Consider the following 13,226-nt stretch of genomic DNA (forward strand, 5'->3'; position numbering starts at 1 on the left):
GAGGCCCGCATAACGCAAAAAAAAAAAAAAAAAAAAAGGAATAAGAAAACATGCCAAAAGCAAGTTCCTTCTTTTAATTCTTAAAAAGGTGTGGGTTATCTTCTGTTTACTCCCTCCCTCAGGCCTGCCCACCTCTTTCTCAAGGAATTCATTCCAGATGTGTGCTCGGCCAGGTACATGTCTGACAAAAGACTTTTTCAAAACCACGTCTGTTGGAGCAAACAGATCTCCCCCAAACCTCCAAGCTGCTGCCTCTGCTCTGCCACGCAAACAGCACAAACCTCTTCTGCTCTGTCCAAATTCTGTTTCCCTCAACAAGCAAAAGAAATTTTCTCAAGAGTTTACCGGAAGTCACTTGCAGTGTCAGGCTTGCAAACGCTCAAAAGCATTAAAAAAGTCTACCACGTAATCCTCCAGGCACATACCAACCCACTGCCAACATTATTGCTGAAAATCCTCCGTATCAAACCCCTCCATAAATCACACCCCAAGAGCCCGCCATGTGGCTATGGCTGGGCTTGGGGCTCCAGCGCTAGCGCACAGGGGGCGGCGGGGGGACCTGGACCCACTGCGCGGCTGCATTCCTCCAGAGCCACGGGATTTTAACCTCTTCTCCACTTCCGGTCACCTGCACTAAGTTCTTGCTCTTACTTCGACTATTAATCCCACCCCAGGCATCACGGTGACTATAAAGCAGTAAACTGAAAACTAAGATGCGAATAGAATCCAGGAGCAGATCCCTCCTCTTCAGCCCCGGTCCGCAAGCCCCAACGCCAGTCCCACTGCCCCCAGATAAATCCACGTTCCTTCGACCCCACAGAACCTGTGAACCCTTCCCGGCACGTGCTCTGAGCCTGTGCTGCTCTCACACTGTGCACGCACCACCTTCTGGAAGGCTTTCAAAAACCCTATCTGACAGGGGGGCAGACAGAGACGCGGTGAGAACGGTGCCCTTTGCCTGAAGTCTGACAGTTTGATATGCTGGGGCCAGGAATCAACCCCAGGCAGTCTGATTCCAGAAGGCAGTGGCTGACCGTGTTTGAGGGTGTCCCCAGGAGCTGCCGTCAGCTCGCTTCCACTGTTCCCACTACAAGCATGGTTCCCCAGAGTGACGGCTCCGGGCGAATCATTCAGCCTCCCCGAGGGCAGGGTCTTCCGTGATGCCGCTTCTAGCACACTGCCCAGACATATTCCAAGACCATCATTTAATGATAGCCGGCAGGTGGTGTTACAAATTCTCCCCACACATGGGCTTCCCTGGTGGCGCAGTGGTAAACAATCCGCCTGCCAAGACAGGGGACACGGGTTTGAGCCCTGGTCCGGGAAGATCCCACATGCTGTGGAGCAACTAAGCCCGTGTGCCACAACTACTGAGCCCATGTGCCACAACTACTGAGCCTGCGCTCTGGAGCCCACGGGCCACAACTACTGAGCCCACGTGCCACAACTACTGAGCCTGAGCTCTAGAGCCCGTGAGCCACAACTACTGAGCCCATGTGCCACAACTACTGAGCCTGCGCTCTGGAGCCCACGGGCCACAACTACTGAGCCCACGTGCCACAACTACTGAGCCTGAGCTCTAGAGCCCGTGAGCCACAACTACTGAGCCCATGTGCCACAACTACTGAGCCTGTGCTCTGGAGCCCACGAGCCACAACTACTGAAGCCCGCGCACCTAGAGCCCGTGCTCCGCAACAAAGAGTAGCCTCCGCTCGCCGCACCTAGAGAAAGACTGCGCACAGCAATGAAGACCCAACGCAGCCAAAAATAAAATAAATGAGATAAATAAATTTATTAAAATAAATTAATTAATTAATTCTCCCCACACAAACAAGCCCAAGACTTCATCTAGAAAACTTACACTGACTATGAACTGGGAATCAGCCCTGGAGGGCCCTTCTTCCCTCACTTCAGACTAAAGAGACTGTGGACCACAAGAGAGGCCCACGTGCTCTGCTGGTATTTAACTCACAGGCCATCACTTTAGTCCCTCTGCAGTTGCAAAGGCAGGAGCAGGAACAGGTAAGGTTTAGGTCAGAACTCCCTTTTCCCTAAGAACTGGTGTTAACTAGTGCTGGGAGAGAGCTCTGTGGGGAAGGAGGCAGGTGAGGCCCGCCCCCAGGCACCTCTGGTCACCCGGTGAGTAAGCAGATAAACTCTACTCACCATCGTGCTCAAACTGCTTCTTGCTCAGAGCACAGAAAACCACTGGCATAAACAACTGGTGTTCAGTAGCATCACCCAAGTGAAAAGACATCTCAACCAGTAACCGTCTCAAGTACTTAAGCGCATGCCATACTCACTGTGAGGTTTTCCAATTCTAGTTGTCGTACTGTGTAATATGACTTAATATCTTCAGAGATCAATGTCAATTTCAAATTTGTGTCTTCAAAGATCATTTCTTCTTCTTCTTTTTGTGGCCAGTACTGTGCACATTTTAACTAGGGGAGAAAATAACATTGAATTATCGTGAGCAACTGACTGTCTTCCTACAGAGGTCTGAAGTACCGTCCACGAGCTTTATGATAACCCGAAGACCCAGGGTTCTCTGACCTTGGAGGTCGCCATCGATGTAACCTGCCTGCCTCCAGAGGAGATGGGGAGAGGTCTGTGAAGATCTAGACCAGGACTAGTCGGGCAGACAGGACTTGCACTTCCAAACCCAGCTGCCCCGGTTTTCCACACAGCGAAGTGTTCCAGGGGTCTGATCCTCTCCCTGTCACCCATGAAGGAAGCCAGATGGCACACAAGGTCTAGTCTCTCATGAACTACTTTATGTAGCCATTTCAAAGGTTATCAAGACCCTGATGGGTGCTCTCGGCATAGCGCAGACTCCTTACCCTGGGGACGATAACCAAGACTAGAAGAGACCACATGAAACACCGTAAAAAGCTTGAAGGGCTGTAATCAAATGCAAACCAGAATCAAGAAGGTTTGCAGAGGGGTCCTCCAAGGCTGGGGATCACCCACTGCCCCACCCCACCCTTTCATTCTGGTTTGGTTCACTTCAGAAAAATCCCTTGTTGTAGTTAAAAAATTTTAGAAACTACTCGATGCTCTTGATTTAAACGTAGCTCATTAACATTTTCCTTAAAGCAAGCAAACTCCCAAAGATTTGGTTTCATTTAGAGTTCAAGAAAGAAAATCTGAGTCAAATTTAGTGGCATGCTTTGCTTGAGCCAAGTTTCTATGCCAGACATTTCTGGTTGCTGATGACTGTTCTGGATAAGAACAGCAGGTAGATGGGGGCTAAGCTGCCAGGTCCATAAGCCAGAGGAACCGACATGTCCCCAGACAGAGGGACCCTCAAAGGTGGTATGACTTCCAGCAAATGAAATATCAGTGTGTGTAAACAGCTCTTTGGGAAATGGTACAAGTTCAAGACCCTAATAATTCAACATGCACTGACTCAGAGGAGCCAGGAGGCTCTTGAAGAGGCTGAAGACAGAACAACAAAAGCCCATTGGTCCTGCTTTAATGAAAACCAAAGCAACAGAAAAAAGGGAGGGAAACAAATTAAGAAACACCACACTGAGATGCCAACACAGCATCAAACTTTATGGTTCCCGAACAGAAGGCCAATAAGAGCCTGGACACTGGCCTGTTTTAAAGTTTTGGCCAGTTTCACCCTCCCTGCACCAATGATGAGTGCCAAAGATGAACCCCTGGAACAGAGCCCATCTGTCAGCACCAAAGAGATCCTGCCACTCAGGACACAGAAGCATCAATGGCATGGCACGAGCCCATGCTTAGCCAAAGTGGGCGAGAGGCAGATGACAGCAAGACTTCAGGAGACGCTTAAAGGATGCATTCATTCCCACACTTCAAATCATTAGACCTGTGTAATGCCTTGAGACTCCAGAAACAGACTGCCCTGGTAGGTCCAAAACCACGTGTGCTGGAGTGGGCACCCAATTCAGTGAGCAGACCAAGAGTAAAGCGAAGCAGCAGAAATGCAGAATGGCGAGTTGCTACCAAAGAAGAGGCCAATGTTTTCATGCCTCATGGGCGGGAAAGGCAAGTCTTTTCAACGTCATGTCCACACAGCAAGCACTCACTTTCAAAAGCAAATATAAAGCCTTACAAATCTCTGTAATCTGGGTAAAGAGCAAGACTTTGGACCTCTACAGCTGAGGAATTCTGGCACACACTAAGTGTCAATACTTATTTAAAAAATAGGAGATCTTAAAAGAACTCTTAGGCATCTACAGCAACATGCCACGGGCTGCTCTCTGTCATTTCCTGTAAACATATGCAACAAAACAAGCACAATATCAACTACTTCCTGCTATCCTATTTAGTTCATACACAGTGACTGGAAGAGGTGATTTATTTTATTACAAAGCAGCCCTTCTTCAGGGTTAAAATTGAGGCATGTCTTGGGTTGGCACCAAACAGCCACGTGGCAGTGCCAAAGTGCTGGCATCTGTCATACCTGCTGTTACCACCATGAAGGCGGTGTGAGAGAGTCCTTGCTTGGGTCCATCTAAAACAAAGAGCTACGCCATCTTGAGAAAAATCCATGAAAGTCATCGGGGGTGACCCTGTGATGGGTGATTTGGCTGAAAGAAGAATGAACACAGAGAACTAAAAGCAGAGTACGAGGGAGATGCACAAAGCCTAAAGCACCTATGGTACAAAACCTAGTATCTCAGGCCTGAAAGCACTTGAAATCAAACAGCATCTTTAGTAGGGACTTCAGGGCAGAGACATGGGCAATGTTTCTGGTTGAACATGGCCTTGCTACCTCCCCTGCCTAGACAATAAGCCCGGCCCCGATACACACGCACTCTATCCCATCATGTCTAAACTCAGCTTTTAAACTGAATGAATGAGAACTTTGGCCATTTGGATGACCTTAGTCTAACACACACAATCATTTTCTGCACAATGGTTTTCCAGGAAGCACAGGGTCCCAAAAGGGTAACGGGCAGGTCTGCCAAAAATACAGGGAGGACATCTACCACTGTTTGGCGAAAGAAGGAAACCAGAAAACAAATATTCATTATATGGAAACGCTCTGCAAGCTGGTTTTCACCACGGGCTGTGTGGAGAAGTTATAATTAGATTAGTTGAGCAAACAAGACACTGCAATTTCTTATAATTTTCCCCAGTCAGCCCTTATGGGGTGATAACATTGAGGCTGAATTAAAAATGTTTATCCCAAGGAAACTTTAAGGACCATAAACCATACGTTGCTTTCCATGCCAATCTGCAGGCCCAAAAGACCCACAGTAAACAGAAGAGCTGCAAAGGAAAAGAGGGACTACTGTCACATCATCACAGGAAACTACAATAAAAGCCAACTGGTTTTTTTTGTTGTTGGTTTTTTTTTAATGGCCAACATAGCAGTCCAAGGGGAAAGCCTGTCACAGTGGATCTGTGGTCCATTTACGGTCGGCCTTGGGTGGGCGACAACCAAGAGCAGGGCCTGGTGACGAACATGTGACTGCAGTACAGGGACACCACTCCTTGTGTCCTGTGGCAACAGTAGCTAAAGCAAAGCGCATGCAAATAGCAAAGAGGTTTCACCTGAACTTTTAGTAACAAATAAAAGGCAAATGCTACCATATCTGATGATTTTAAAATAAATAAGTCACGATTTAAAATTCTCAACCCTCCATACGACTACAGAGTGTTTCTCAACTGAGGGCAATTCTGCCTCCCAGGGGACACTGGACAATGTCTGGGGACATTTCTGATGGCTTCAACCTGGGGTGGGGGTGATACTGGCATCCAGTGGGCAGAGACCAGGGATCCTGCTAAACACCCTCCAACGCACAGGCTGGCCCCCCAAGACAGAGAGCGATCCGGCCCAAACGTCAGCAGCGATGAGGCTGGAAGACCCCAAAGGGTCATCTGTGCTCAGCACCTGCACCGGCCACCGTGTTTCACTTCCCCTTGAGGAGTGCGTGTATTGCGGGGAACCTCGTGTTTTGTTTCTTTACTCAAAACTGCTGACAAGAGTGGTGATGGGTGAGGGTTTGCTTCACATTTGCAACTTCACATTTTATTAATCAAGCCACTGCAGAGAAAATCAAAAACCACTCTCACTGTAAACATTTTTTTCGAAGACAAGAAGCATTACTGCATCAACTGAACACTCAGGTAAGCTATTTACACCTGTGACTGTGGAGCGAATAAATACTCTCTTTCAAGAAAAGGAGGCAGAGGCAAAAATATGATTTTAAACATGTGCCGTCGTACGAAGGCCATTTGTTGTAACCAAGACCGTTCCTTTCCGGGTGGGGGAGGGAAGAGGCTTTGTGGCGAGTGCTTTACTGCTTTAGGTTTTCACCGCTCACGTTTCCTTTGATGTGTTACTTCTTTGCACTTGTATTTTTTCCCTTTAGGGCCACGACTGTGCTTTCTTCAGAGGGGTGGCGTCTCCGGAGCCTTCATGTTCTCCTGGCAAGCCACGGCTGCATCCTGAAGCAGCCAGGACAGCTGCGACAGCAGTGCCCCCACTGAGCCCCAGAGAACACAGTGCCAGCACCTGGCTGGGCCAGGGCCACACGCTCCTCCTGGTCTCCGTGCTCCTCAACCCACCTCCTCCCGGGGCCTCCACCTCGGAGGCTGTGGAGCCCCGGCAGTGCTGGTGCTGGCCGCGAGTGTCTGGTGCTGGCCGCGAGTGTCTGGTGCTGGCCGTGAGTGTCGCGGGAAGCGGGCGGGAGCCAGGGGGGCGGGAATACAGCATCTATTCCCTACTTCAAAGACGTGTGGAGAGGGAGAGCACAGCCACCGCGGCCCCGAGGGAAGCAACGTGGGATGCCGGGAAGTGGGGCGAGTGTGATTCGGATCATTAGCCCAGAGAACTGGCAACAAACTTAAAAAAAAGAACAATTTAATAAAATAAATAAACGTTTGTCCTGGCTGGAGTCTGGAGACGGAAGGTGGGGCTGGGGGGGTCCAGGTTAACTAGGGCCCAACCATACCCGGTCCAGTAGCCACATTATGCATATCCTGGGAGGCAGGGGGAGCCCCAGAAGGGTTTCAGCTGTGAAGAGGTGTGGTGAGACTTGCTTTAGAAAGATCATTCGGGATATAGGACGCAGGAGAGACTGAGGAGAGCTGTCGAGGGGCGGGAGGTGGCCTGAACAAACGCACACCTCGAGTCCACGTTGCAAAGAACTTGGAAGAAAGGAACACACACCCTGAAGTGAAGCACAAGCAGACAATGTCCACATTAAAGAGGTGTGGCCAGGAGCCAAGCGTCTGGGGATTTTACGGAGGCGAACCCAGGGTCCAGCTGCTCCCACAGCTCAGGTGTGGAGAGGCACGCTTTTACCAGCCAGAAAAAGCAAATATGATGAAGATACAGTAGGAACTTGCTTTTCAAAATAAAACTCTGCTTACACAGCTCCACAAGGCAAGCACAGCAGCACACGAAGTAGGAGAGAGACTGAGAGGTGAGAGGAAAGCAGGACACACGCATCACACACTGGAGAGACTGACTGATGGGGGCAGGGTGGAGAATAGGTCAAGGGCAGTTTGACTTGTTTCCCTCTTTTAAATTCACCTACGTATCTGACTTGTTTACAATAAACATGTATTTGTATACTGCTTCTTTATGTTTTTCTAATAGAAATAGAAAAGCAACTCAAGGAAATAAACACGGACAGATGTCGACTTTGTGGACTGGCATCCACACGGGCAGCGATGCAAACAGTGGATCAATCTATGACTTACCGAGCCTTTCTCCATCACTCTGTTGAGCATGACAACGCCCCTGCTTTTCTGCTCCCACACCATCTCCCAAAAGTGACCGCAGGTATTGGGCAAAGGGCCCTGCAAACACACAATGCACAGTGTATGCATTTTACACACAAACACGTTCCAGTGCAAGCTCACTACTGGCGGTGAGTGGATGACAGGGCCCTCAGGCAGTGTGGTGGCCATGGCTGGGACAGGGACCCGCTTCTCCCTGCCTAGTGGTAACCACAATTCTATTTCCTACCACGCGGTGAAAGGTCATTTCTGCACCTCAGGGCTGGTTCAGAGCTGAGCGATGGAGGAGAGAAAACACAGACTCTGCTTTCTGGTGTGGGCTGGCCAGCTGAGGGGCTCCACTGAGAACCATGCCTTAGGGCGGGTGGTACAGCGAATAAAACTGGCCGCAGGAGAGAGGCAGTGTGGGGAAGGGGTCACAAGGACGCTTCTGACGGCTTGGTCCCAGCTCCAATCACTTACTATCTGTGTGACCTCGGACAAGTCACCCCACCTCTCCTTGCCTCAATTTCTCCACCTATTCACAGGGTTGTGAAGATTAACTATGTTCATATATCAATACTTATTATGCCTTATCACAGTACCTGGAATACAGTAAACACCCAATAAAATGTACCATTATTACTATTAATAATGGTTAACCTGACCACAGACAGCCTTCATCCTTGGACCAAGGAACATGAGATGTGGACACACAAATGGTCAGGCGGGTGGCCCAAAGGGTATGGTGTCACCGGGGCATGGGGGGGTAGGGGTGCCTGCTGAGCAGCGAGGCCTGTCTCACTCCAGCCCCCCTGGCAATGGGCACAGATGTTTACTGGATACAGGGTATGAATGCTTCGAGTTTGCCTCAATTTTTAGTGCTGCCTGGAAGGGACATCACCTATCACCTGCACGACACAGCATGTCACCTCCTCTGGCCAGCACCACTTCTAAAATGGTTTCCATTCACTTTCATCCAAAATCTCCTCAGTCTTTACATCTTTTCCCTTTAAGTCTCACCGCGCTTTCCTCGACCACGGAGCCCTCAGTGCCCTCTCGCTTCCTTCCCTGAACTTAGCTGGGATTTGCTGCCTAAACCTGACAAATCCTGGCTCCTTAGAGTCTCAGACAATAGCGGATTCCACGGTAACCTCTTCCAGCCAACTGACAGAAAAACGGCTCCAGGAAGGTAGGAATCAGGGGTCCCATGGCTGGGCACGAGGACCCTATTGCCAGGTCCCCATAGCGGTGGCTCTTGTTACTCCCTTGCCCCCATACTTCACCCCAGTTTAGAATGGGTCTGAGGGATTAAAAATCCCGTAAGATCTGAAAGGATACACGCCAAACTCAGCCAACACTTGAAGATGGACATGAAGGCCAGCATCTGTGACATTATTCTCTACACTTTAAAAAAATGAGACTATAGCCTTGCATTATTTGCATAATGAACAACATAAAAATTAAAAATGGGCAGGGTTTTTTCAGTTTTGTGGCTTGGAAAATATTTCAGTCATATTGTCTAGGGATGTAACTTTGGGGTCAGGCTGCTTCAATCCCATATGTAAAGCTCAGGGCAGAGGGAGACCATGTAAGCAGTTGGATATAACCATGGTACAACCTGACAAACAGACAGACCTTCAGATGTGCCAAGGAAGCGCTAGGGCATGGGGGTGGGGAGGACGGCGGTGTAGAAGTTTCCATGGTGATTTCCTAATGCTCCATGTGACTTTACAGACCCTATCTTTGCTTTGGGCTTCCTGACCCCACACCAAAGCTGAATGGCTGAAATTAGGAAGTAAGAAACTTGACTACTTCTAAAAAGAGAAGCTCCCAAGAAGCCACTTTTGCCTCAACCTCTTCCCACCAGCCTGCCACCACCAAGGTCTCACTCCTTCTCATCCCCACCCCAGAGGTGCTGGGAGGACCATGTGTTGAGGGCCCGGGGACTGACGTTCCATACACTGACTGCGGGGCAGTAGGGCCAACTGTGGTCACACGCGGAAAGGAACTGGGACAGGACAAAAGGGACAGGCAAGAAGGGCCACCAGGGATACGCCCTGCCCCAAAGCAGACTTTGTTCACCGCACTTTCTGGCTTCATTGTCATTTTAGTCTCCGAATATTAAGCACAGTTATGACGTTCACAATCACCCTATAACGCAAACCCAATATACTACTGATAAAAACTGATACGCAATGAAAAAACAAAAATTAGGATTAAAAAAAGAGAGAGAAACTTAGACTGTTTAGACCAATTTACAGGTAACAGATTAAGACGTGAGAAAATTACTTAAAAAGAAACTCCTTTATCCCCTTTCCCAGATACCCATGTCCTTTGGGTCATACACCAGTACGTGTTTCACAAAAGGTCAGTTATTAAACCACTTTTATGATTTTTTTCCCCATAAAGATGCCAAAAACCAGTGGGAGTTTCAAGTGGTTGTGCATGCTTGTTCACATAATCTACCCCCTCCATGCACCACCACCACACACACCCCCCTGCAAGAATGAGGACCATGCAGAGGAATTCTGAATGGCCATCTGGATAGATTCCTCGTCTATTGCTAACCCTCTTAGATTTCCACAAGCAGCAATGGACTCTGAGGTGAATACTTATGGACTCAACACAGGTACTGCTCTTCTCTAGCTGCTGCCTCTGTCAACAGACCACAGGCCACTCTGGCATTTTACTGCTGTTTTCTATAAACCCAGCAATGCCATACTTCCCAGAAAAGATTCATTTCACGACCAGACTGGATCTCTGAAGAAGACTTTTTCCTGCCTTGTTGCTTTTTTGGGTTGTTTAAAACCTGATCTTCTAAACAGATGTGGCAGATTTTATTTGAGGTGTAGACAACAGCACTCTGAAACTCTTACATCAAGTAAGGCAAAAACCATTAGAGTCAAATTTGAACAATCCGTTTACCTGCGTGAGAATGTAACTCCTTTGGGCTTCTTCCATTTTTATCAAACTAGCATTGATATAGTCGTTATCTTCTTGATGAAGTTTAATCCGACTATGGTCAACTGAAAGGCAAACCAGAACTCAGAGGTTAATCCTGGAGGACCCAAATGTCCACACAGGCAGTGCGCCCCATGGGGAAAAGCAAAGAAGGTGAGTTGGTGGCACTCAGGGCGCTCACACTGGCTGAGGCCAGGCTGTTTTAATTGAGATTAGTTATCAATATGGGAACAACTAGTATTTTCAGAAAGGTTTTTGGAAGTGTTTGAAACTTAACATGAAACAGCAACAGAGGCAAACTATACTAAAATACAGAATATGTCCTGTTTGGGAAATCTGTTTTTAGGCTATATCGTCTTATGATATTTGTTACTGTCCCCACAACTTGGAAGACTGGGGAAAGGGGATGTCAAGGGATCTGTTCTCTGATGCCTAATATATACTTTTAAAGGGTAAAAAATACAGTGGCTTCAATCTTTAGAAGGGAAAAAAAAATCCGCCAAAAATTCCACCCAGTCCCCAGAGCTCTAGTTGGTACAATGAGCTAAGTATGTAAGACTTATGATCACACCTCAACCTCACCTATGCCTAATGGTTCAAAGATTAAGTGGCTTAAGTATACAACAGTGTGAAAAATCATACCTTGATACGAGGTTTTTTTTTCCCGAAGTTCAAGTATAACATAAATCTCATGATCAAAGACACTTAAAAGACAGTTTAACTGGAAAAAATAAACTCTGAATCCAAAACACTGAAAGTCTATTAAATGTAACTTTCAGAAGTTTTTAAAAATAAGCTTGCGTTTGGAAGGTCTGCCCCAGGTTACTGAAAAAGCACAGCCCCCTTTTTTTCCCCTTTACCATAACTTTGTCACAAAAGCCATGTTTCCCTGAGGGCCACCTTCCTTATCCTGCTAGTGCAGCTAACAAGAGCAGGTGGGTATTTTTATTTCTGGTACAACACAATGGACGGTAAACTTAGGTGACCACCCATAAATAGTTCTCCCCCTGCCCAGTGGGAAAGGAAAAGTTAATGGGGATAAGTGGTTTGGGGCTTCCTATTCAAAAGGATTCCAAAGAGATGTTTTAGGAAATTAGCCACTGTTTGGAATAATGTTTCTCATCATAGAGGGTTAATACAAACTGAAATACTTAGGTAATATTTAAGTGGGTCATGGGGATAAGAGATCTCAAAAAAAATTATGACCGGCACTGGTGGTTATGTGAGTGGATTCAAACAGCACTGGGTGTTGACCTTGGGCAAACAACTTATTCACCAAGTGCTGGGTTTTTCACCTGCCAAATGGAAGATAATACCCAGTCCCCAGAGCTTCCACCTTGAAACGTTCTCCCCATTTCCTCCATAACCTTAAAAGAAAATCACCTTTTCTACTGAAGAGTAGAGGTAGGGGAGAAAAAGCAAAATATAAGGAGTAAGATTGGGTGAGGGTGAAAAAGTTTGGGAACTGTATCTCTCGAAGAATATTTTAAGTGCTGTTTTTTTCTCTGTAAAACTGGTTCATAAAACCATTTAGATGAGCCTTGATCAAAAATGTAGAAAAGGAATATTAAAGACATTACTGCCTAATTCAGAGCAAGTACAGCAAAGGCTAGAGACCAAGGGCATGGCCACACCGTGTGAAAGGTGCGGACAGTGATGGTTCTTTCCAGCTCAGGGCGGCTGGCCAGGGCCTCACAGCAGCATCACCTGAGGAGAGGTTGTTAGTATTATTTTTAAATAAAGCCTACGATGTGCCATAGCCTAGACGTGCTCAATCAAGAGTATTGGGCATTGGGGCAAAATCATGTGTCACTTGATCTAGACCCGCGCTTCAGATGTTCCTGGCGAGCACCTTCAGTTAGTGACCATCTCAACCGCAGCCAACATTCACGAGTGAGACACTTGGCTAAGCAGCTGACGTGACTTTATTCATCTTCGCACGATCCTGAGATCCGCGTTGACTCCTGTTTGACGATCAGAGGAGGGGGCAGCCGGCCCAAGGCCACACAGCTCTGAGGGGCAGGGACCGTGGCAGCCGTTGGAGGCAGACTGCTCTGTGCCAAGTGGGGTCCGACTTCGCGCCCCTCCCAGGGACCTGGGCGCTGCACAGTTCAGGGCGGGAGGGCAGTGAGCTTTGGCAGGCCGGCGGGAAGTGCCTGGCTGGGGACTGGCCGGCTGCATCTTCAATGTCCCTGGCAGAGAGCAGTGCCAGGGGAGCTGCTGGCAGCCACAGCCCTCACTGATTGGCAACGGCCACATGGAGGTGAGCCAGAAGGTTCTCTGTGGCCTAGAGGAGGTGGCAAAGTTCACGTCCTTCACTCCCCTCCAGGTTTTGTTACTTTATACAAATTCTAACATATTTGGTTATTTACTTTCGAGATATCAGTGGACTGAGAGCCAATTACTCAGAAGGCAGAGGAGGATGCCAGCGGGCACACTGAGAGCTAATGGCAGGAAAGAGCTCAAAAAATGATGATGGCAGCAGGGGGTGGGGTCAACAAGCAGAGCTGACTGCCGCTTTAGTTGAGGGGGTGAACCGCTCCCACCCTTTAATG

General features: G+C 48.1%; 1 protein-coding gene across 2 annotated transcripts in view; it reads right to left on the bottom strand.

Moving 5' to 3' along the window:
* Nucleotides 1-13,226, bottom strand: part of PTPN1 (protein tyrosine phosphatase non-receptor type 1) — a 69,259-nt gene that overhangs the window by 9,747 nt on the left and 46,286 nt on the right. For both annotated transcript variants that reach the window (XM_007446380.1, XM_007446381.1), the window contains exons 3-5: nt 10,636-10,736; nt 7,690-7,788; nt 2,304-2,441 (exon numbers count right to left, since the gene is read on the bottom strand). In XM_007446380.1, the coding sequence (XP_007446442.1) occupies nt 2,304-2,441; nt 7,690-7,788; nt 10,636-10,736 (338 nt within the window). The remainder of the gene's footprint in view (nt 1-2,303; nt 2,442-7,689; nt 7,789-10,635; nt 10,737-13,226) is intronic.

Source organism: Lipotes vexillifer, unplaced genomic scaffold (assembly GCF_000442215.2).
Source record: "Lipotes vexillifer unplaced genomic scaffold, Lipotes_vexillifer_v1.1 scaffold251, whole genome shotgun sequence".
NCBI classification, from domain to species: Eukaryota; Metazoa; Chordata; class Mammalia; order Artiodactyla; family Lipotidae; genus Lipotes; species Lipotes vexillifer.